Genomic DNA, 21,708 nt, shown 5'->3' with positions numbered 1-21,708 from the left:
AAATCACGGATTTTCTGCTTCAAAAACGGATCCAAAACGACACACGCCCACTTTTTTGCCGTCCAATCGGTGAGCGAGGGGCGAATTGGCCCCGCCCCCAGGGCGATCGATATATGCAAATTTGTGGATCAAAAAGCCTTCACGCCCACTTTTTGTCGGGCCAATGGGGAGCGAGTTGAAAGGTCAAAGGGAGGGGGTCAAAGGCGAAGTTACGGGGGGATAAAAGGACGGTGTTCGTCAGTAAAAGGGGAGTAAGAAGTCGGAACGAGGAAGAAAGGAGGAGTAAGAAGTCGGAACGAGTAGTAAGAAGTCGGAACGAGGAAGAAAGGAGGAGTAAGAAGTCGGAACGAGGAAGAAAGGAGTAGTAAGAAGTCGGAACGAGGAAGAAGGGAGTCGTAAAGGTCGGAACGAGGCGAAGGAGAGTCGGAACGGAGGGGACGAGCTGTGGAGAGGCGGCGAGTCGGACGAAGGGTGCTCGCGTCGTGCAAGGAGCTGCGCGCCCGAGGGAGGCCGGCAGCGCGACCTGGCCGAGGTGGAGACGCTCGTCGCACATAATAAAGATCCTCTATACCACGAGCAACAGCAACCCCCTCCTGTTTCCCCCGCGCTGGAGATAGTGCGGACCAAGGGGGCCCTGTTCCCACCCCCTGCCAGGCACTGTCCACGAGGCCCGCGGGTTGCGGGGCCATCGCCGCTCCGCGTCTCATCACCAGACGGGTAGGCCCGACCAGGTCTCGGCCCCAGGCCTACCTCATTCTTGAGGGTATTTTCTTTCCTTGGTTTTGGGTATGTGTTGTCGGCGCCGTCGTGAAGTAGAATTGTATAAGTGTTGCCGTGTGCTCGGTAGTCGGAATTAGCTCTGCACTGTGTTTTCACTTTTGTGTTTGCTTTTTGTGTAAATGGAATTGTGTTTTCTTTTTTTGTGTGCATTTGGTGGAATTGTATTTGTGTGCTTCCCGTGTGCCGAGAATAAACGTGCTTTATTGTTGAACTGTTTCCCGCTTTCGCTTCGTCTTTTTCCCCATTGAACCCCCATCTTGCTTCACGTAAAGGGTTGGTAGTGGGCTGAGTACGCCCGATAATTAATCGAACCGTCGAGGTCGACGATAACACCGCCGGTTATTCTGATAGTACGGAACGGGTCGCTAAGTGGCCCGTGTCCGAAGTCGACCTGCGGCGAGGTGCGATCGCCCGGTCTACCCTCCGCGTGGGTACTTAGGTAGTTCGAATTTGGCGAGCAACCCTATCCCACGCGGGGGCTGATTGGCTCGATCGCGGTGAGATCGAAGGTCCACCCGTGACTGGTTCCCGGCGTTAGTCCGAGAGGGTCACGACTGGATGGTCCGTCCGGTGGGCGACGTGCCGCGATTCGAGCTACGTGGCCGTCGCACGCCGGCGGGCGGGAAGACCGCAACACTGGTGTCAGGAGTGGGATACAAATTCATCGCCTCCTCGCGGCACTGGTATCGGAGAACAGGAAAACAGGCTCTCCTGTCTCCGGCGAAATTCACGGGAATCGGTCCAGGGTGAGAGAAGCGACCCCCGATTCCCTCCAAATTACGAGCGAGCAAATTAACCCTTCACGAGAAGCAAGATGGCGTCTCAAGGCGAGCGGGAGCCGGGGGGATTAGAAATGGATGTAGAATGTGTAGGATCCATGGTCCAGGATGGAATCCCCGAGCAGGAAATGTTGATTGTGCAGGAACACGGACTCGCCCAACTGAACCCAGGGCCCGAGGCGGCAGCGGCCGCGGTGTATGACACCTCCCCCCTCTCCACCAAGACCCTTCCCCAACCCTTGCCGAAACGGCTCAGCTGAGTGCATCCAACATGGCCCAGCTATAAAGCCATGCTGGCGGCAATGAACAAACAAATGAATGAAGTGAAAACGACGATGGATACAAATACAAATGAAATAAAAAACGAAATGAAAGGCATGAACGAAACGATGGATGCGAATACACAGCAAATGAGGGAAGAGATGAAAAAGTTCCGGGGTGAGACGCAGAACATGGGCCGATGCCTGCAGGCGGGCATGAAGGCCGTGGGCAGGGAACTTAAAATGGCGACTTCACGTGTGGGAGCAAACGAGCTGGGTGGGGGTGCAACGGCTGACAGGCCCGCGGTGGAGGCGGGTGAAAAAATAATTCGTGGAACGTGTTGGGCGAGGGTCGTGACGATGACCGAAAGGGAAAATTAAATGGGGAGACCAAAACGTGTGAGACGGAGACACGAGGTGACGACAACAGAAATAATAGTTGAGACAAGGGAGGTAAAGGGTGAAGAGTTGGCAGAGACACGGGAGACAGAAAAAATAGAGGGAAGACTACACGATGAAGACGGGGTAAGTGACGCGCACGCACACACGGAGGTAGTGGAGGACAATGGGGTTGAGCTCGCGGAGCGTGTGGGGACCCGGTGCGAGCAGCGGGATGGCCTCCTCCAGGAACGAGGGGAGGGAGTATGCCCCCTTGAGGCGAGTCACGACCAGGTGAGTTCGGTCGTGTTTTGCGAGGTTGAGGGGACGAGTGCTGTGGACGGGTGCACGGAGAGCTTGGGGGGTGTAGAGGCCCCGGAGACCCTTGTGGGGACACAAATCCCCAGTGTGGTTGTCCCTGTGTGTGTGGTGCAAGGTGTGAGTGAGGAACCGTGTGTGGAAGCAACCCCGTGTGTGAGTGGTGTGGTGGCGATGGTGCCAGAGTGCGTGCTTCCCAGCACGCCGGGTGTGGATGGGGCACCGTGTGTGAGTGTCGCCGTGTGTGTGAATGAGGCACCGCGGTTGAGTGCCCCCGCGTGTGTGGATGAGGCACGGAGTGCGAGTGAGGCACCGCGGGTTAGTGCCCCCGCGTGTGTGGGTGAGGCACCGTGTATGGAAGAGACCGCGTGTGTGAGTGTCGCCGTGTGTATGAGTGAGGTACCGCGGGTGAGTGCCCCCGCGTGTGTGGATGAGGCACGGAGTGCGGGTGAGGCACCGTGCGTGAGTGAACGGCCGTGTGCAAGGTCGCTGTGTGCCAGGGAGACCGTGTGTGTGAGAGAGCGGTATGAGAGGGAGATGTCGGTTGGCATGCGGGAGCACGCAGCCGCGTCTCCCCGTGTGAATGTGATGGTGTGGACTGTGTAAGGCCGGGACACGCAGGTATGCGTGTGTGGAATGGCGACGGAGACGGCGACAGAGGAAAGAAAGCCGAGTAGCGGCTGTGGTTGTTTCGAGGACCGTGCCGGGTTCACCCAGCAGTGAGCACGCGGTTCGTGCTGTGCAACGCACGAGACCACCACGTGCTCGCTTGCGAGAGTGAAGTCCCGGTCCGGAAACGCACGCGGTGGATTTGCCGATCCCGCGGACGGACAAAGTTTAGGCAGGTAAATGGATTTGGACCGGACGGGTTCTCCACGCGATCGTGTGTGTTAAGCTCCAACGGGCAAAGCACATGTGTTCGCGTGGGAAACCCCTCGAGACGTGTGGCTTGTTTTTTTTTTTATATGCGCACGGTGACGTCATGGCTGCACGTGGGGTTGGAATCCGGCAGGAGGGGTATCTCTGCCGGATGGTCCCGTCCAAGGAGGGACGAGGAACACGTGCAGCTGCATGACGTCACGGGCAGTTGCAAGGTGCAAAGAGCGCGAGTTGCCGCGCAGGTGCTGCGCATGGGAAAAAAAAAAAAAAGAAAAAGCAAGCCTCACTTTCGGGTGTACAGGATTCCTGGGAAAGGGGTGGAAGACCCCCTTATCCTGGGCACAGGATGGAAACTAGTTAGGGGGAAGGGTTAGCTTAGTTAGACCGACTTCATGGGGCAGGGGTAAGTCCTCATGGAGTCCGTGGAATGGATTAGTTAGAGGGATTGTAGCCAGATTTAGGTTGGGAAATTGATTAATGGGATTATTTGGAGACCGTGACAGACTTGTGAATGTGTAGAGGGGACGTAGCTTAGCTACGTAGTGTTAAAAGGAACGTGCTACTAGTTTAAGGGACGACGTGGGAGCACGAGTTAGTTAGGGAGGTAGTTAGAAGGATGGCAGAATTCAGCGGTGTGTGTGTTGAAGAGTTGGTGAGTTGTGAGGTGAGTACATGGTGAGTGAGTGAGGCCAGCGGGTCTGTGTGTATGGAGTGAATGGGGAATGCATGGTGCGATGAGTGATTGGGGAGGAGTGACTCCCGCCCAAGGGACCCCGGGTCAGAGTAAAGTGAGTTAGGGGGTTAGTCAAATTGAAAAATGGAGGTTGTTTTGTTGTTGGTGGGAAAGTAGGCTCGAGACCCATTTGGAGGGGTGCAGGAGCCCTGTTGACGGGCTTGGGAGCGTGGCTGCGAAAGGTGAGTATCGCTGAGTGGGTACCCCGGGCACCAGGCTAGTCGGCCGCGGTAGGCGAAGGGCGCATGGGGGCCGGGATAGAGTAGTGGGCACGGGTGCGCCTGCTTGGTGCGGGGCCCGGGGCGCCATTAGCCGCGTGGGCAGTGCAGTGGACACGGGTGACCCTCGGAAAGGGGCCCGGGAGGCCGGCCTGCCACGTGTGCGTTTCAGGAGGTGCCATGGGGGGCACTCCCCGGTGTTAGGGAGCTGGTAGGCTCGGAGGCAGTGTAGTGCCCGGGGGTGCCATAGCGGGAGATTCGGCAGAGGGTCGTGCCTGCCAAAGGGAGCCACGTGTCCCAGCCAGGAGACCGTGTGAGGGCACGGAGAGAAAATTGGGGGGTGAGGCCCAAAATTGTGAGGACACCAACACAGGCGACGGGAATCTGGGTTGTTAGAACCAATAGTTTAAGCGAGAGGCGCTTGTTGAAAGCCCCGGGGTAGTTTAACAGTTAAATGGTTAGGGTAGATTAGGAGATGTACCCCTCCGCACCATCCATCCCCTCGTTCTCGTTGTGGGCCGCTGGACCCACTTTGGGTTAGATCGCCGAACTCTGGGGACCCCATTCTGTGTCTTCGTTGGGCCTCGTCACAGGACGTTAGTTCTCCCTTGTTCCCCTCTGGGAAGGGAACGAGGGGTTGGGAGTAGGCTAGGTGACAGAATAGGTTAGCCGAACAAGGACGATAAAGGGGGTTAGGGGACGATTTATAGTGGGGGAGTAAAAATAAAAACAACAAAAAAATAAGTTGGGGCTAAATTGGGGTTTGACAAATTAAGGGAGTGGGTATGTACAGTGACAGGCAAAGGCGATAGGTTGGGAGGGAGACAGGTAGGTAGGTCCGAGCCCGCCTTCCAAGTGGCCAGCACCACCGCACTCCCTCCACCAACCTCCATTGAACGGCAAAGGCTGGCCAACTTCATCGGCTGGCCGTGTTTTGCTTCAAGGCGGAGGCCGGCCAACTTCATCGGCAGCTGTGTTCTGCAAGGCCTGTGCCGGCCAGTTCATCTGCTGGCTGTTTTTCTCCGAGGCCTGTGCCGGCCAGTTCATCTGCCGGCTGTGTTTGCCTGCAGCGGCCTTCTTCTGCGGGCTGTGTTTGCCTGCTGCCTCTGCCTTTGCCATGTTCACCAGCCCCGTTCAATTTTTGCTTTGCCCCCCCCCCCTTGTTCATTTCCATGTGCGCCAGGATCAGAAAGCAACAGTTTGCAAGCTGCAAGAACTGCCCTGTTGGCAGCTACAACACGGGCCTGCAGTGGCAGCCCGTGCACCGTGTTTGTGTTCATGCATCCATTCGTTGTGCTCATTGCGTGTGCCACTTGAGCTGGCACGGAGACTGCGTTGTGCGGCCCATGCACCGTTGTGGTTCACTGCGTTCAGTTCAAAAGGGAAGGCCTTGGACTGCGTGTGAGCAGCCAGCCACGTTCCCTGTCACCTGCATTGTTTGAGCCAGAGACTGCATGCGGGCAGCCTGGCTCCCTGCTAACTGCTTTCTTTTTGCAGAGTCAATGATCCTGGGCCATGGTTTAGTGTAAAATTTGTAAGTTAAGGTTAAGATGTACTGTAAATATGAGTGCGCCCCCGGCATGTATGTCTTAGCGCCGGCAATTTTATTTAAGTCGTCCGTGTGAGTGAGTTTGTTTAGATAGTTACGCAGCCCTCAGGTTATTTATTTTGGGACACGAATACCATGAATGTTGCACTCAGGGATCCGTAGGTAAAATGTACTAGGGGAAAACTACACATGATGGCACACGAAAATTTGACGACTCGGGACGAGTCTGTAAAAGGGAAGGGGTAGTGTTGTGGTTACCAGATTCGCAAACCACCATTCAGGTCCCTTAGTGAGGTATCTCGGTAAGTACATGTGTAGTTAGGGCCCAAACCCGTTGTGTAGTGGGAATACATGTCATTTATACGTGCTGCGACTCTTTAGGATAGCCGTCTTTCTTTTACTGTCTTTATTTTGGACCAATCGCCACCATCACAACCACAACATCAACCACCAACCACAACGCCGCTTCACCACAACCGCCATGACCTTTTACCGTCGCAACTCGCCACCATCGCATCACCGTCATCTCGCGCCACTCATGGGCACCGATGCTGGACTCGTGTAGGGCGCACGTTGAACAGCGTGTACAAAATCACGGATTTTCTGCTTCAAAAACGGATCCAAAACGACACACGCCCACTTTTTGCCGTCCAATCGGTGAGCGAGGGCGATTGGCCTCCGCCCCAGGGCGATCGATATATGCAAATTTGTGGATCAAAAAGCCTTCACGCCCACTTTTTGTCGGGCCAATGGGGAGCGAGTTGAAAGGTCAAAGGGAGGGGGTCAAAGGCGAAGTTACGGGGGGATAAAAGGACGGTGTTCGTCAGTAAAAGGAGTAAGAAGTCGGAACGAGGAAGAGAAGGAGTAAGAAGTCGGAACGAGTAGTAAGAAGTCGGAACGAGGAAGAAGGGAGGAGTAAGAAGTCGGAACGAGGAAGAAAGGAGTAGTAAGAAGTCGGAACGAGGAAGAAGGGAGTCGTAAAGGTCGGAACGAGGCGAAGGAGAGTCGGAACGGAGGGGACGAGCTGTGGAGAGGCGGCGAGTCGGACGAAGGGTGCTCGCGTCGTGCAAGGAGCTGCGCGCCCGAGGGAGGCCGGCAGCGCGACCTGGCCGAGGTGGAGACGCTCGTCGCACATAATAAAGATCCTCTATACCCCGAGCATCAGCAACCCCCTCCTGTTTCCCCTCGCGCTGAGATAGTGCGACCAAGGGGGCCCCGTTCCCACCCCCTGCCAGGCACTGTCCACGAGGCCCGCGGGTTGCGGGCCATCGCCGCTCCGCGTCTCATCACCAGACGGGTAGGCCCGACCAGGTCTCGGCCCCAGGCCTACCTCATTCTTGAGGGTATTTTCTTTCCTTGGTTTTGGGTATGTGTTGTCGGCGCCGTCTGTGAAGTAGAATTGTATAAGTGTTGCCGTGTGCTCGGTAGTCGGAATTAGCTCTGCACTGTGTTTTCACTTTTGTGTTTGCTTTTTGTGTAAATGGAATTGTGTTTTCTTTTTTGTGTGCATTTGGTGGAATTGTATTTGTGTGCTTCCCGTGTGCCGAGAATAAACGTGCTTTATTGTTGAACTGTTTCCCGCTTCGCTTCGTCTTTTTCCCCATTGAACCCCCATCTTGCTTCACGTAAAGGGTTGGTAGTGGGCTGAGTACGCCCGATAATTAATCGAACCGTCGAGGTCGACGATAACACCGCTCGGTTATTCTGATAGTACGGAACGGGTCGCTTAAGTGGCCCGTGTCCGAACTCGACCTGCGGCGAGGTGCGATCGCCCGGTCTACCCTCCGCGTGGGTACTTAGGTAGTTCGAATTTGGCGAGCAACCCTATCCCACGCGGGGGCTGATTGGCTCGATCGCGGTGAGACCGAAAGGTCCACCCGTGACTGGTTCCCGGCGTTAGTCCGAGAGGGTCACGACTGGATTGTCCGTCCGGTGGGCGACGTGCCGCGATTCGAGTTACGTGGCCGTCGCACGCCGGCGGGCGCGAAGACCGCAACAATATTATCATTTGAATGCACATACAGTGTAAAAGAAACGAGTTTTACCTTTTTAAATCAATTGCAAAACAGCGAGGTGGGTGAAGGTAAGAACATTTCGTACTCGTGCTATTTTCTCTGCCAAAAAAGTACTCGTACTCTGCCCAAAATGGAAAACGCAAGGCTTAACTCGGGATGCTGCTGTCAGAGAGGGGAGGGTGAAATGGTGAATGAGGGGGTTCAGCGATCGGAAAAGCAACACTGCCACATAAGAGATGGGTAAGACGATCTTTACCTTGAACCATTGAGATCTTCCCTGCTTGGTGAGGGGAAGGTATGAGCTGGCATCTCCACCAGAATAATTTCCCTGTCTTCAGCGTTGACCTGCTCCGGCATAAATCCCATCGCCTCGATTCGTTTCATGAGCTGCGGTGGAGGATGAGGTGTGAGAGCAGGGGTTCATGTCGGGGTTTATAGAATGGCAGTTCGAGTATGGGAGTCTCAATATATGGGTGCTTGAGAACGGAGGTCAGAAAGTGGGTTTTTGAATGAGATCCGAATATGGAGTTGGAAAATTACGTTTTGGGAATGAGGGAGAGAACAATTTTGAATTTTCTACCTTCAATCATTGATCCAGGAATGGCAGCCCACAAATGCAGCATTTTCACCTCCGAGCCAACCGATTGAACAGTTCTGTCTTTTCGACCAACATCATAACCTTTCTCTGCCTTTTGGCACATCTAACTTTATCCATTCCTTTGTTTGAGTGACATTAAAAATGGTGCATGAGAAACCACAAGACTTGCAATGGGCGAGAATCGTACATGCACGAGACCCAAACTCGTCTCGTCTCAGCTCAAAAACCGCAGTTGAAATTTAATCCGATGACAACACCAAATATTGCTTTTCACTCTGGGAGGGAAGGGGTGGTGTAGGGAGTGGGTTTGGGAGAAGGTGAGTATGAGGGGACAGGGTTCTAGACTCGTTTGGTTGGGGGATTTGTGGGGAAAGGGGGGGGGGCAGTGTGGTACAGGATTGAACACAATGGGGTACGTTAAAACGGCACCCGGAGATGAATGTGAGAGGTGCAGAGGGGGGTTTGGGAGGAGATAAGCATGAGGGGAGGGAAAGGCTGCACGAGGTGAAGGGAAGGGCAATAAAACGTGCCCAAACAGCAACATTTTCTTTTTAACCACCGGGTTCTATATAACGCTGGACCGGAGGATTTAAATCCATTGAGACCATACTCTCTGTATTGAGCGTTGGTGCTGCCGAAGTGGTCTCCTGGGCTATGTGGCACAATCCTGAATGTGTTGCCACTCCGACTCACGATATTCGAATGTCTCAATCATCCCAGCAATTTGGTACTCGTTTTGCCGACCTTGGAAGGATGACAGGCTGAGTCAATCCTACCTGGTATTAATTCAATGGCTGAGCAGGATTTGAACTCGGGACCCTCGAATCCCAGGCTCGCCTCCCAAACCATTATGTCAACACCAGGCATACGGAGCATTTAAATCCCACGGCTATCTACCTGGCAAAGGCATGCATGCATGCTCGCACATGTAACGACCTTTGCATCCCTCCGGTCATCTCACTCAGAGTTGTGTCTTTGTCATTGTCTGTGATCAGGATATCTGAAAAAGTTCACCGATTCAGACAAAACTTGAAAGGTTGGGTGTGTGACGAGGACAAATAGATTTGATTTTGGTGAAGATCTGAATCTGGAGATTAGAATTTTTTTATGTATTTAGAATTTTGCAAGTTTTATTTTTTTCACTATTGTGAGATGGGGTCAAAAAATGATTTTGTGTATATGTATATATATATATATATATATATATATATATATATATATATATATATGTATGTATATGTATGTATGTATGTATGTATGTATGTATGTATGTATGTATGTATGTATGTATGTATGTATATATATATATATATATATATATATATATATAATGATAACTCAAAATTGTGGATGGATTATGACAACTTGGTGAGATGACAAGCCAATTTGATTTTGGTTCAAGTCAGCAAATCTGGTCTATCGGTAGGATACAAAGCGTAAACTGGTCACCCTGGTGGAGGTCCGCACTCTAACGGCATGCCGTTCCAGTTGTTGATGTTTATATGTTTTCTTTTGCAGACTTTGAACAATTTCCTGCCCGTTCACCCAAAGAGCAATGGCTGCACTTCCAGTAAGTAGGTTTGTTTTAATTTTATTATCCCCCATTGGACTTGGTCCAAAACGGGGGGCTTATGGATTTGTTCTCTATTTTCGTGTCCGTGCATCTGCAACCATATCTCAGACACGTATCGACTGTACGTATTCCTTCTTGGCACAAAGACAACACATTATGGTATGCATATGCACATCATTTTGTTTCGCGATGCGATCGAAGTTGGTCGACTGGCGGCCATTTTAGTTGTAAATAAAGAACAAAAAGTTCTGGTATCTAGCACGTCTTCAACCATTTCTCGGACATGCATTTACGGATTGTTCAAACGTGGCACACAGATAATGAATGATGGCTTGCAGATGTACAAATGCAAGCCACAAATCTCATTTGAGTCTCTCAGCAACTGCTCACTGGACAAAGTCTGACCAGCGATAGCCAAGGATTCTCCAAAGAGACCTGGTACCAAAGGAATTAAGTCTCAGTCTCAGATCCTTGGTCAGAGTCCAAGTCTCACATCCATAGAGCAAGACTGGAAGCACCAAGGACTTGAAGACTCGGATTTTCGTTGTCCGCATAGGTCCCGGCAGGGCCGCACCCCTTTATCCAGTGAATCCATGACTCCCCAGGCCCGACCCAGACGTCCATTGACCTCTGGCTCACAGCCAGCAGAGACATGAATATCACTGCCAAGGTAAGTGAATCTCTCCATGACCTCAACATCCTGACCCTAGACAGGACAGCAGCATCCAAGATGTCATTGAAAGCCTGGATCTTAGCTTTGACGCAGGAAACCCGTAATTCTAGCGGCTCAGACTCCTCATTCAGCACCTCGAGGGCCCCCAAAAGGATATCTAAAGTCTGCGCAAAGATGACTGCAAAATAAAGATCTTGACATTCCCAAACGATTCACCGCAGCTTGATCTCCAACATCCTCCTTAGAATCCAGTCCATGCAAGTGCTGAAAAGTGTGGAGGCCAGTACACACCCCTGACAAACGCCAGTAACAACTGGAAATGTCAGAGATGGTACTACCACATCTCACAGCACTCTCAGTACCAGAGTGGAGTTCAGACATCAGATTGATCAATTTTGGTGGCACCCCACGAAGACCAAGAATCCTCCAGAGGGCATCCCGATTCACGGAATCAAACGCTTGACAGAGATCAACATAGTCTGCAAGCAGCCCCTGCTGAAACTCTCGTCTGCGTTCGGTGAGGACCCGAAGAGCAAGGATACGGTCAATCGTTGACCTCTTTGGTGTAAAGCCTGAGTGCTCTGGACGCTGGTGCTGAAGCAGATGGTGGTGAACCCTATCAAGAATTATCGGAGCAAAGCCCTTGCCCGGCACTGAGAGCAGCGTCACCCCTCGGTAGTTGTTGCAGTCTTGGCGATTGGGATGATGCCTGTGTTCCAGGCAGAGCACAGAACTGCATTGCATACAACGACATGAGTGCAGCATTTCCACCAGCCTTGAAGTTCAGCATGGATGCCACAGATCCCTGGAGCTTTACCCCATTTCAACCGGTTCTCCACAGCCTGTGTTTCCATAAGCGAATGTGGACCACAGTTGATTGGAGGGTCAGCAACAGTTATTGTAACACCCCTGACGTCCAACTCGACAGCTGGTGGATCAGCCTGGTACAACCGCTCAAAGTAACCGGCCCAGCAGGCCTTCATTTCGCACTCCTCTGTCAAGAGCCTACTACCCTCTGCTCTAACTGCAGTACACCGAGGGTTGGGCTTGGATGAACGCAATGCGTGAATTCCCCTGTAAGCAGGACGAGAATCACGACCACTGGTGATGCTCTACCCCCTCACAGATTCCTTGCACATAGGCCTCCTTGTCCAGCCTAGCGCATGTACAGTTTTACGCCTCAGCTCCCTCAACAGCTCGGCTCTGCCATTCAGCCTGGCCCTGCGACTCTGCTCAATGGTATACAGTGTCCCTCGAGAGACAAAATTCTTCTTTGCCCTATGGTGAGTTCCAAGACGTCCACCAGCAACATCAAGGATTGTGGTCTTGAAGGCACTCCATAACTCTTCAGGACCTCCCAAAGCACCCAGACCCCCCCCCCCCCATAAATCCCCACTCAGCCTGTTCGCAAGCTCTTCAGCGGCCCTCTCATCCTTGAGGTTGCCAACATCCAGCCTTTGCTGGGATGGTACCATTCTCCTGGATTTAAGGTGCAACCTGAGAGTTGCTACAACAAGCCGGTGGTCAGTATTGAGGAATTGAAGACTCCGGTAGACCCTGCAGTTCTGGATCATCCAACAGTAACCATCAACGTGGACATGGTCAATCTCCTTTGCCACACAGCCAGCGTTGGAATTCCAAGTGCAGCGATTAGCTTGTGGGTGCTGAAACCATGAACCAGCCACCCTAAGTCCATGACTTCTTGCAAAGTCAAGGAACTTGGTGCTATTCTTGTTCATAGTTCCTGACCCATGGGGACCAACACATGGGACCAACGTCCATTACAAAATAAACATAATTGAATGGATGGAAGGAAAATGGAGTGTTGTTGAATGGAAAGCTTAGACTTTGTATTGGGTTTTGCTTGTTGTGAAGATTGTTTGAACAGTCTATGAAACGGACCCACTTAATATTGGAATTGCGCCGATCAACAACGTTGTCCCTATGCATATTTTAAATATCGTTTTGTTTTCGTTTTTATTTTTGCATTTTTGTTCAAGTGATGTATCGGCACAATGAAGGGGTAATTGATCAAGTAGTCTTGATGCTCTTGTCTCTTTAACCTCTTAATATTACTCAAAAGGTAAACATGCAGGGGGATAGGTAAATTTATCTTTTTTGATATCCCTTTGGGGATGGGTAATTTTTATTATTTATTTATATTTTTTCATGAAAAATGTTAGTAATTGATTACATCATCACATTGTTTGACATTATAACCTGTGCCACTTGTGACTTTTGTGAGGGGGGGGGGCAGGAGAATTTATCTAAATACTTTTTTTTTTGTCAGGTACAAATACAACTGTGCACCATGCAAGTTTTCAACGTTCAACAAAGAATGGATAGAAGAGCATGTGCAGGGCACAGTGCACCGGAACACACTCAAAATGGTGGACAAGATGTATCGAAAAGATCCTCATCTCTCGAGCTTCCTGCATGTGAGGCAGTTTGTCTCCTACACTCAAAAAATAAAAAATTGTCTTTGAAAGAGTTTGATTTTGGCTTAAAAAAATGTTGAACCACAAAGTTTTACTCTGATCTAGATTTTCAAGGAATTGGTCGATTATTTCATTCTTGCAAATACCACCTGTTGCTTCGCTGATGGGAATGAGAAAGATAGGGGGAGTGAGGAGGTGGAAGGGGAAAGAGGAGGGGTTGGGGAAGGGAAGCCAGATGTGGGGTGGAGCATTAATTATGACTAGCCGAAAGCGCGTCACACACAGATTCCGTTCATTCACCCACACTCGAGGGACATGGACTGGACAGGGCGTGCTTGCCCCCGCCTACTCATCCCCCCGCCCCTGCCCCATTCCCCCATGCCTCTCACCCCCCCCGCCTTCAATTTGCTTACCCCCGTCCCAAAATTTAATTACCCCTCCCCCGCCTCTTCACTCCCCGCCCCCGTCTCTTGATTCTCCGGGCCCCCGCCCCCTTGTCCACCCCCTCACCCCCCATCTCAACGGAAAGTGTTTATTCTGCTTCAGAGGTGAAAGTTGACTATTGCCACTATGTGCGATGCACTCTTATAGGTACGAAGTTTCTTTTAGTCCAGGTCACAGTACCAAGAAAAACGTGACGTGACTGCGAGGAGGAGCACAAAATTGGTCCTTCAGTATTGATATATAGAAGATACAATGTTTCTTGTTACATTTTTTTGTGTGTCAAATTCACATTCTGAGGTAGTCAGCATGTGCAGGAGAGGGTTTTACATTGCAGACGCTATTTTTGAGGAGTGGAATTGCAGCTCTCAGTGGTAACGGTCTATCGACGACAGACTTGATGACGTCAGCGAATGACCGTTGATGTCATGACACCTCTCAGCGGTGACGTCACACGTCGCCATGTAAACTAATGTGAGAACCATGCGAGACCGGAGAGGAGACAGTGGAAAACAGAAAGACCACCAACCTGCCTTTGGTGAAAGTGAGCGGCCCAAAGACTCTGCTTCACCGTTGGGAGACACCAATGATCCTAAATGCCTTGGTTTCCACAGCATGAAGCTGAGAAAGGTGAGGGGCAGGAGCACCAGCCCAGAGGGGAGAGCAGTACTCCATCAGGCTGTGGATGAAAGCTTTGTATGTGGCCAGGAGCTCAGGTGGGCCGAGGAAGGACTTTGCACGACGGAGGATTCCCAGTCGGTGACTGGATTTGGAGGCCAGGTTGGCAATGTGGCTTTCCCAGAAAAGATCATGGCAGATAGTGAGACCCAGAAGCTTGAAAGAAAGGACTTCTTCCAGAGGATTGTTGAGAAAGTAGATGTGGGGGAGAAGGGGGAGGGTTCAAAACGGTCCTTTCGGAGAGACATAGTGAGAGTGTGAGATTTGACAGGATTGAAAGGCATGTTCCACGTGTTGGACCAGTTTGTGATTTTTATCCAGATCTGCAGAGGGCAAAGAAGCTGCTGCTTGCTGGTCTGAGGGATAGCAGATGGTACGGCAGAGGGTGGCGTCGTCAGCAAATCTTTTTTTTTTTAATGTTGAGGGCTACAGGCACGAACTGAATAGTACTCATCGAGACCAAATATTAAATATAATAACTGCATGAATCGAAAAGTAAGAAATGAGAATTGTCTAAGTTTTTGAGATAGAAAAAACCAAAGAGAGAAAGAGGATTTTCCAGAGTTGGAGAGATCAATGATGAAAACCAGAAAAAGAACAGGGCCTAGAACGCTGCCTTGAACTCTAGTTTGGACAGGAAGAGGGGATGAGAGAACTCCATTTAGGGCCACACGTTTGCGGCGACAGGAGAGGAAGTCTGCGAGCCATGAGTGGAGATGACCTTGGATACCATAGGAAGAGTTTTGTGAGCAGGGCAGGGTGCCAGACAGTGTCCAAAGCACGCCATATGTCTTAGGATATGGCTCTGATTTCATGTCTGGCATTGAGGACGTCCATCCATTGTTGGGAGAGCAGAAGCAGCATATCCAGTGTAGAGTGACCTGGTCTGAAAGTAAATCCTTCCTCTTCTCCAATGGCTTGATTTCCCATCATCAATTTGATGTCTGAAGCGATGATGGATTCCATAACCTTGCTGAAGGCCCTGTCACACCTTGACGTTTTAGCCAGTGTATGGCAAGGTATATGATGTATGTAAAACGATGTCTGTACGCTGAACTATTGATGTTTTCTTTTCCAGTTTTGGACGTATGCATAACTTATTAGTAACGTACACAGAATATTTCGACAACATATAGATAACTTATATCAACGAATGCTGAGCGTGTTGGCGGTCACAACCTATGCCCAACGATAGTCTAACTTATGCATAGCGCGCGGCAGCGTATCACCGATGATCACGTGGCGTAGGCTATTAATAGGCTGTGGCTCAACGATTCAAATCATAACCTCACTCGACATCGAAGTGTCAAGCTGCTGTCGCACCTTGACGTTTTAGCCAGCGTATGCCAAAATTGCCGAATATGTTATGGGCAAGTTTTGTATACGTTAAGAGCACGCTGGCGTACGTCGACAAATTTTCAGCATGTTGAAAATTTTTCGACGTATGACGCACGTTCCACATACGCTGGCCATAAGTTGTAGGCACGTTACGCGATCGTTGACACACGTTACTTGCAAGTTACTCAAGTCGAAACTCGTCGAGGTGAACACGTCGAGGTCGAAACACTCCTCAAACTAGCGTCAGTGTTCCAGACTCCGTTTTTTTTTTTTTGTTGTTGTTTTTTTTTCGGTATGACGGTGATGTTGACACTTCGATTTCTGGTGCGGTTATGATTTCAATCGTTGAGCGGCAGCATATTAATTATATTATATTATAACCGCACTAGAAATCGAAATGTCAACATCAGTCATACCGAAGAGAAAAAAAAAAAAAAACAGGAGTCTGGAACACTGACGCTAACCATTACCTTGACGTGTTTCGACTTATGAGTACCTTACAAGTAACGTGCCTACAACACGTTACTCGTAGGTTAGAAATAAGTTTCAGGTACGCTAAACATTAACTCGACGTGTTTCAACTTATGAGTAAGAGTCTTACTTGAAGTAAGAGAGCGTTCGTATAGTGAGGTGTGAATTGAGTCATCACTTTGTTGCACGGTACAGCACACACATAAACATGATAGGAGTGGAGGGAAGCCATAGCCAGAGGTATTCCTGGGGGTATGGTGGAGTGAGGGCAGTGCATGGAGAGTGAGGAATAGTCTTTGAAAAGAGCAGCAACTCCACTTGGGTGATGTTGAAGTCTGTCATACTGGAGGAGGGAGTAACCAGGTAGAGATACTGAGGAGTCGGAGACGTCTTGAGGGATGAAAGTTTGTTAGGCAGATTCTTGAATGGTTTTCAGTTTTTTTTCAGATTCTACATCTGTGGAAAGTTGGCTTGGTAAATTGTCAGATGCATTTGACCCGTCTGTTGACGCTCCCCAGGAAATGTGTTTTGATTGACTTTTTTTTTTTTTCCTTTTTTTTTTAATCGGCAGCCACTTCATACAACTTGATGGGATTTCAATATCGTCGTTGTGGGTGGTGATACTTGGATACGATTGTTCATTGAACCTGATGATGTCCTCTTTTACAATTTAATCTGTCTAAAACTGTCAATCTGGATGTTGAAGAACTTTCTCAAACTCCTTGCTTGTCCTTTGTTCCTCATCCATTTGAAAAAGGCTTCAGTCAGTTCCCTGACAGAGAAACTTTGGGATCGGCACATGATCTCTGCTTGGTTTCAAATCCGTCGTGTTCGGAATGCAACCCTTTTTTTAATTTTGCGTGTTGCTAAAATCTGTAAACCTGTTTACTTCCAGCTGCACAATATTGCACAAATCTGCTTGAGCTTCAGTCACAGACTTTCTTGAACTTTGGTTTATGCTGTTGTGACATTGGGCCTGGATTACTGCATCACTGTTGTCAGCCAATACTTGTCTCTTGATTCTAGCCCTTCCAACTTGTGCAGTGGTCACTTTGCAGCCAGTCTCATGGCTAAAGCTTGGAAATGTGATTGCATCGTCGTTCCAGTCCTCAAGACTTCAATGTATCCCACCAAGCCATCGTTAAAATTTTTATTAATATATTGCTTTCAACTTGTGAAACCAAAATATTATTTTGTTCTTTGCCACTCCTTGCATCTTTGCAAAATCACTGGTCGAACAATCTTCTGGTAGTTTCTCTACTTTTTATGCCTCCTCGACAAAGTCTCCGGAGGCATTAGGTTTTGGGTTTTCATTCCTGGGTCTGTGATGGGTTTTCGTCACTGATTAACTTAAGAATGGCCGAAGGTATGCAAGTCAAACACAGTGCAGTGTATTTATAATGATGTAAAAATAAACTTTGATTATGGAGTCGAGAGGTCAGAGGTCCCATTGGGTAAAAATTCTGTTCCCGTGCTAACTTGTCAACCAGTGATTGAATATTGACCACACTTGGTTTCAGTATCTATATTAATATTTTGGCACGCCCCTTTCTTTGTTCCACCATCAGATTTTTGTTACTGCATGAAATGAAACAAGATTTGGCACATATACTAATGATATTATTGTCTTCCTGAAGAGGCCCCTCAAAATTCGTTTTGATGCATTTTCACAAACTCCAACAGATTCCATTCAAATTCGGTACGATTATGGCTTTTGGTCCAACTTAGGTCATTGGCTATAAATTATTTCCATAACACTTCCGATATTCGAAAAAAATCGATAAATCGATATCCCTTATGGGATTTTCCATTCAAATCCACTCAAGTTTAAGGCCTACGGGGGACGCAAATTTCCACTTTGCCCCAGGCGCTGTTTACCTCCGCTATGCCAAGCTGTTAGGGTTTGGGTTAGTGTTAGGGTTAGGGTTAGCTACCCTAACCCTAACCCTAACTGCAACCCTAACCCTAACCGCTAACAGCTATTCAGGAAATTTGCAAGAAAGCCCGGGCAACACCGGGCTTTATCGCTAGCCCGAGCAATGCCGGGCATTACTACTAGCATATTATGATGCAAAGATGAACTGATTAGATTTTGGCATCAAGAGGTCAAAGGTTCGTTATCATGTCAGGTAAAAATGTAATATGTGAGAACAGCTGAAGGGATTTAAATCAAATTTGGTACAAGTATGTATTATGTAATGTTTGCGGAGGCATATTGGTTGATGTCAAAACACTTGTGATGCTTGATACTTTTTCAGATGTGCTACTCGACTAGAACTTGCTGACTTTTGAAATTGGCACAGCCTTGTCATTTTGTTTTTAAATCTCTTAAAATCAGTCTCTCTATACTTCATACGAGTTCTTTTATATCTCTAATATTTGTTGAATTGCTTTGTTGTACAATATTTTGTAAAATAAATTGTATTTTGTAAATCCGTGTGGTTTGTATTTTTTTTTTGTAGCATCAAGTGTTGAAGCGCAACCAGGAACTTGTCCCCAAGATGCAGAAGGAATGGGAAGAGACTCATAAGAAGCCCTTCAGTACTCAAATTCATGGTGACCTTTTTATTATTTTTATTTATTTATTTAATCATTTGCTGTCATGCATTTGCAGTCCCCCCCCTTTAATTATACATTGTTTTGGTCTCTGTAAACCAGGCAACATCGCTTTATCTTGTGGAAATGCCATTTGCAGTAAATGTAATGTTGCAGGCGATGCTCAGAAACGGAAAAAAGAAGTCAATTAAATTTTGAGAAATGCCCTCACATGTAGCAAAGCATGTCAATGTATCCCATTTAATTTCACTTTATCACGGTTTGAATTTGAAAAGGCAGTTTGTGGACACCCCGTATGTTGTCACTTCCTTAATTCTTATAACGAGAATTAAAATATTGTTTTCTCGATGGTGGCATCAACTTTTTTATCCCCCGCCACGTGGCGGAAGGGGGATATTGTTGTCACCCGGGTCGTCCGTCCGTCCGGCTGGCTGGGCGTCGATATTTATAGCTGTGAGTGCGATAACTCATAAACTGTTCGCCATATCGATTTGAAATTTAGGTCACACATGTGCCACCTGAAAAGGAAGAACCCTATTGATTTTGGGTGTGGCCGGATCCAAGATGGCCAACGGGCGGCCATCTTGAAAAAAATCTTTTTTGTAATGAATGGAAAACCGCTTATCTGATTTCAATTATTTTTGGTTACTACGTTCCTTACCGCTGGGGAACTTTTTCCAACATGGTTTCGGCCCGCTTGGACATCCAATATGGCCGCCAGGCAGCCATGTTGAAAAAAAACGACGTTATCGTGATATAGGCTCTAATTTTTTTCTTTTCTGATGAAACTTCCTGGAAATGTAGGTAACGGAACGAAGTAGGTTGCTATTGAATTTTGGTCATGTTGAACATCAAATATGGCCGCCAGGCAGCCATCTTGAAAAATGACTATCACGAAATAGGCCCTAAATTTTTATTTAAACTTTTTGCTGTATAGCTCGAAAGACATGATGACCAAATGGTGTATTGTTTCCAATTCACCTCCATCATTATCTGGAATATGTATGACCTTTTTCAATGGCGGGGGATATGTGTGATATTTTGTGAGATTTGTGATATTTTCAAACTCATCTCTGATGGGTATGTTTATTTTCTTATACTGGTATTTACACTTTCTGGAGTATTAATTCTTCATTAGACTGCTTAATTAGAATTCTTAAATAGAATTGGATCAAGATGCCTCAATATCAAGTCAGTTGAAGTTTTTGATTTTTCAACTTTATGTACAAATTTGGATTTGGTACTCATGAGGGATTCACTCATTAAAGTGATTGACAAGGTTTTTAACTCTTTTAATAAGTTTTTATGTGTCAGGTTTGATAGAGCATTCTTTTCTAAAAATAAACTCAAGTTTTCATTGTTTTGATGAGCAGAAGTTGAAGGATGCTGTTAATTTCATACTTTTGTGTTTTTATCCCCCGCCGCGTGGCGGAAGGGGGATATTGTCATCCGGGTTGTCCGTCCGTCTGGTTGGCTGGGCGTCAACATTTATTTCAATGGCGGGGGATTCCCCATCTCTGGGTATATATTTTTTTTTGTGGGATAATGTTTCGACAGGTTAAGGGTATTCCCATGGGTGGGAATTGCGGCCCCCTTTTCATATTTTCTGTGTATTTTCATTTCTGCAGAAACTGATGAAAGAGAAAATTAGGATTAGCTAAAATATTATCTTGTACATGTTGTTATATAGATGATATTTGTGTGGTTAAGTATAATTTTATGATACGCAGCTTCACAATATTTATCCAGATAGCATGATTGTAAACAGGAGTGGTAATGATTGTACAGTTGCTGCATATCTGGATGTATTGGTTAGAGTTGGACAGAATGGTTTTAGTACGTACGTCATAAAGTTGATTTGATTATGTCAGTTTCCCTGTCGTTCTGTACACCTTTCCGTGTAGCAATGTATCAATTAAAATAGGGGTTCCAATGTCTTTTCATCTCAGCTACTTAGATTTGCAGGAATTTGTTCAGTGAAGGATGATTTTGTGGAACGTGCTGAGAAGGTTTCCCCTCTCCCCCGCCCCCCCCCCCCCCCCCGCAATCATGCTAAACGGGGTATTTGGCTGATTGTTTGATCAGGTATTGTGAGTGTCTTTAGACTCTATCACCTTTTATTTAAGTTTGGATGGTTTTCATGTTAACAGTAAACAAGTTCCTATTGCATTTCATTTGATGATAATGAATTGATTATTTTTGTGAGGTAAATTCTTTAATATCATTGGGCAAACATGTACCGTATTTTCTGGTGTATAAACTGCAATTTATCAGCAAAAAAGGTAAAAGTTGGGGGTGCAGTTGATACACGGGTATAGAAAAAAAAAAAACGGTCAGTTCAGAATTTCAATTGTATTCCAAAGGAACACTTTTGTAGCAGTCGGAACTGCTGTGGAGCTCAATTCCGCCATTTAAATTTTGAAAATCGGTTCGTGTTAAGAGTTTGTTCAGCATTTTATTAACCGTGTGCATAAATTAAATACATACAAAAACCAGACACCCGGCGTTTAGGTGTGGCGTATCTGGAGCCTCCATCCATCCATCCATCGGGACCATATTCTGTGCAGAGTGTTGGTGCTGCCCAATCAGTCTCCTTTGTTATTGGGCACAATCCTGGACAGGTTGTCGCTTCGACACAAGATACCAGCATGCTGGCACTCATTTTGCTGACCTCGGAAGGATGACAGGCAGTCAACCCCATCTGGTATTAATTCAACAGCCGAGGGGGATTTGAACTCTGGATCCGAGGATCCCAAGCCCACCACCCTAACCATTAAGCCAACACCAAGCATGTCTCTAGAGCCTCGTGGTTCTGAAAATGCCATTAAACACAAAAGAAGAAGAATACTTGGTCTAGCATCAAGAAGAATTCACAATAACAGAGCACCCACCTCAAGCTTGCGTGGCAAGCTTCCCTTATATGTCATGTTCAAGAGGAAGACACTGCTTAAAGACACGTTTCCAGCCGGCGTCATCGTTTGTGTTCAGCAGAAGGGGTGGTTCGATGAGAGACTTGTAGTGGTGACTATCTTT

General features: G+C 48.0%; 1 protein-coding gene across 2 annotated transcripts in view; it reads left to right on the top strand.

The window, feature by feature from the left end:
• The window catches only part of LOC147013098 (uncharacterized), a 70,253-nt gene that overhangs the window by 34,772 nt on the left and 13,773 nt on the right, over window positions 1-21,708 (top strand). For both annotated transcript variants that reach the window (XM_085854675.1, XM_085854674.1), the window contains 3 exons: window positions 10,026-10,077; window positions 13,044-13,191; window positions 18,582-18,675. In XM_085854675.1, coding sequence (XP_085710801.1) covers window positions 10,026-10,077; window positions 13,044-13,191; window positions 18,582-18,675 — 294 coding nt within the window. The remainder of the gene's footprint in view (window positions 1-10,025; window positions 10,078-13,043; window positions 13,192-18,581; window positions 18,676-21,708) is intronic.

This window comes from Eptatretus burgeri, chromosome 14 (assembly GCF_056783735.1).
Source record: "Eptatretus burgeri isolate ZD-2024b chromosome 14, Ebu_testis_v1, whole genome shotgun sequence".
Taxonomy (NCBI): domain Eukaryota; kingdom Metazoa; phylum Chordata; class Myxini; order Myxiniformes; family Myxinidae; genus Eptatretus; species Eptatretus burgeri.
This window is presented reverse-complemented; position numbering and strand designations above follow the sequence as displayed.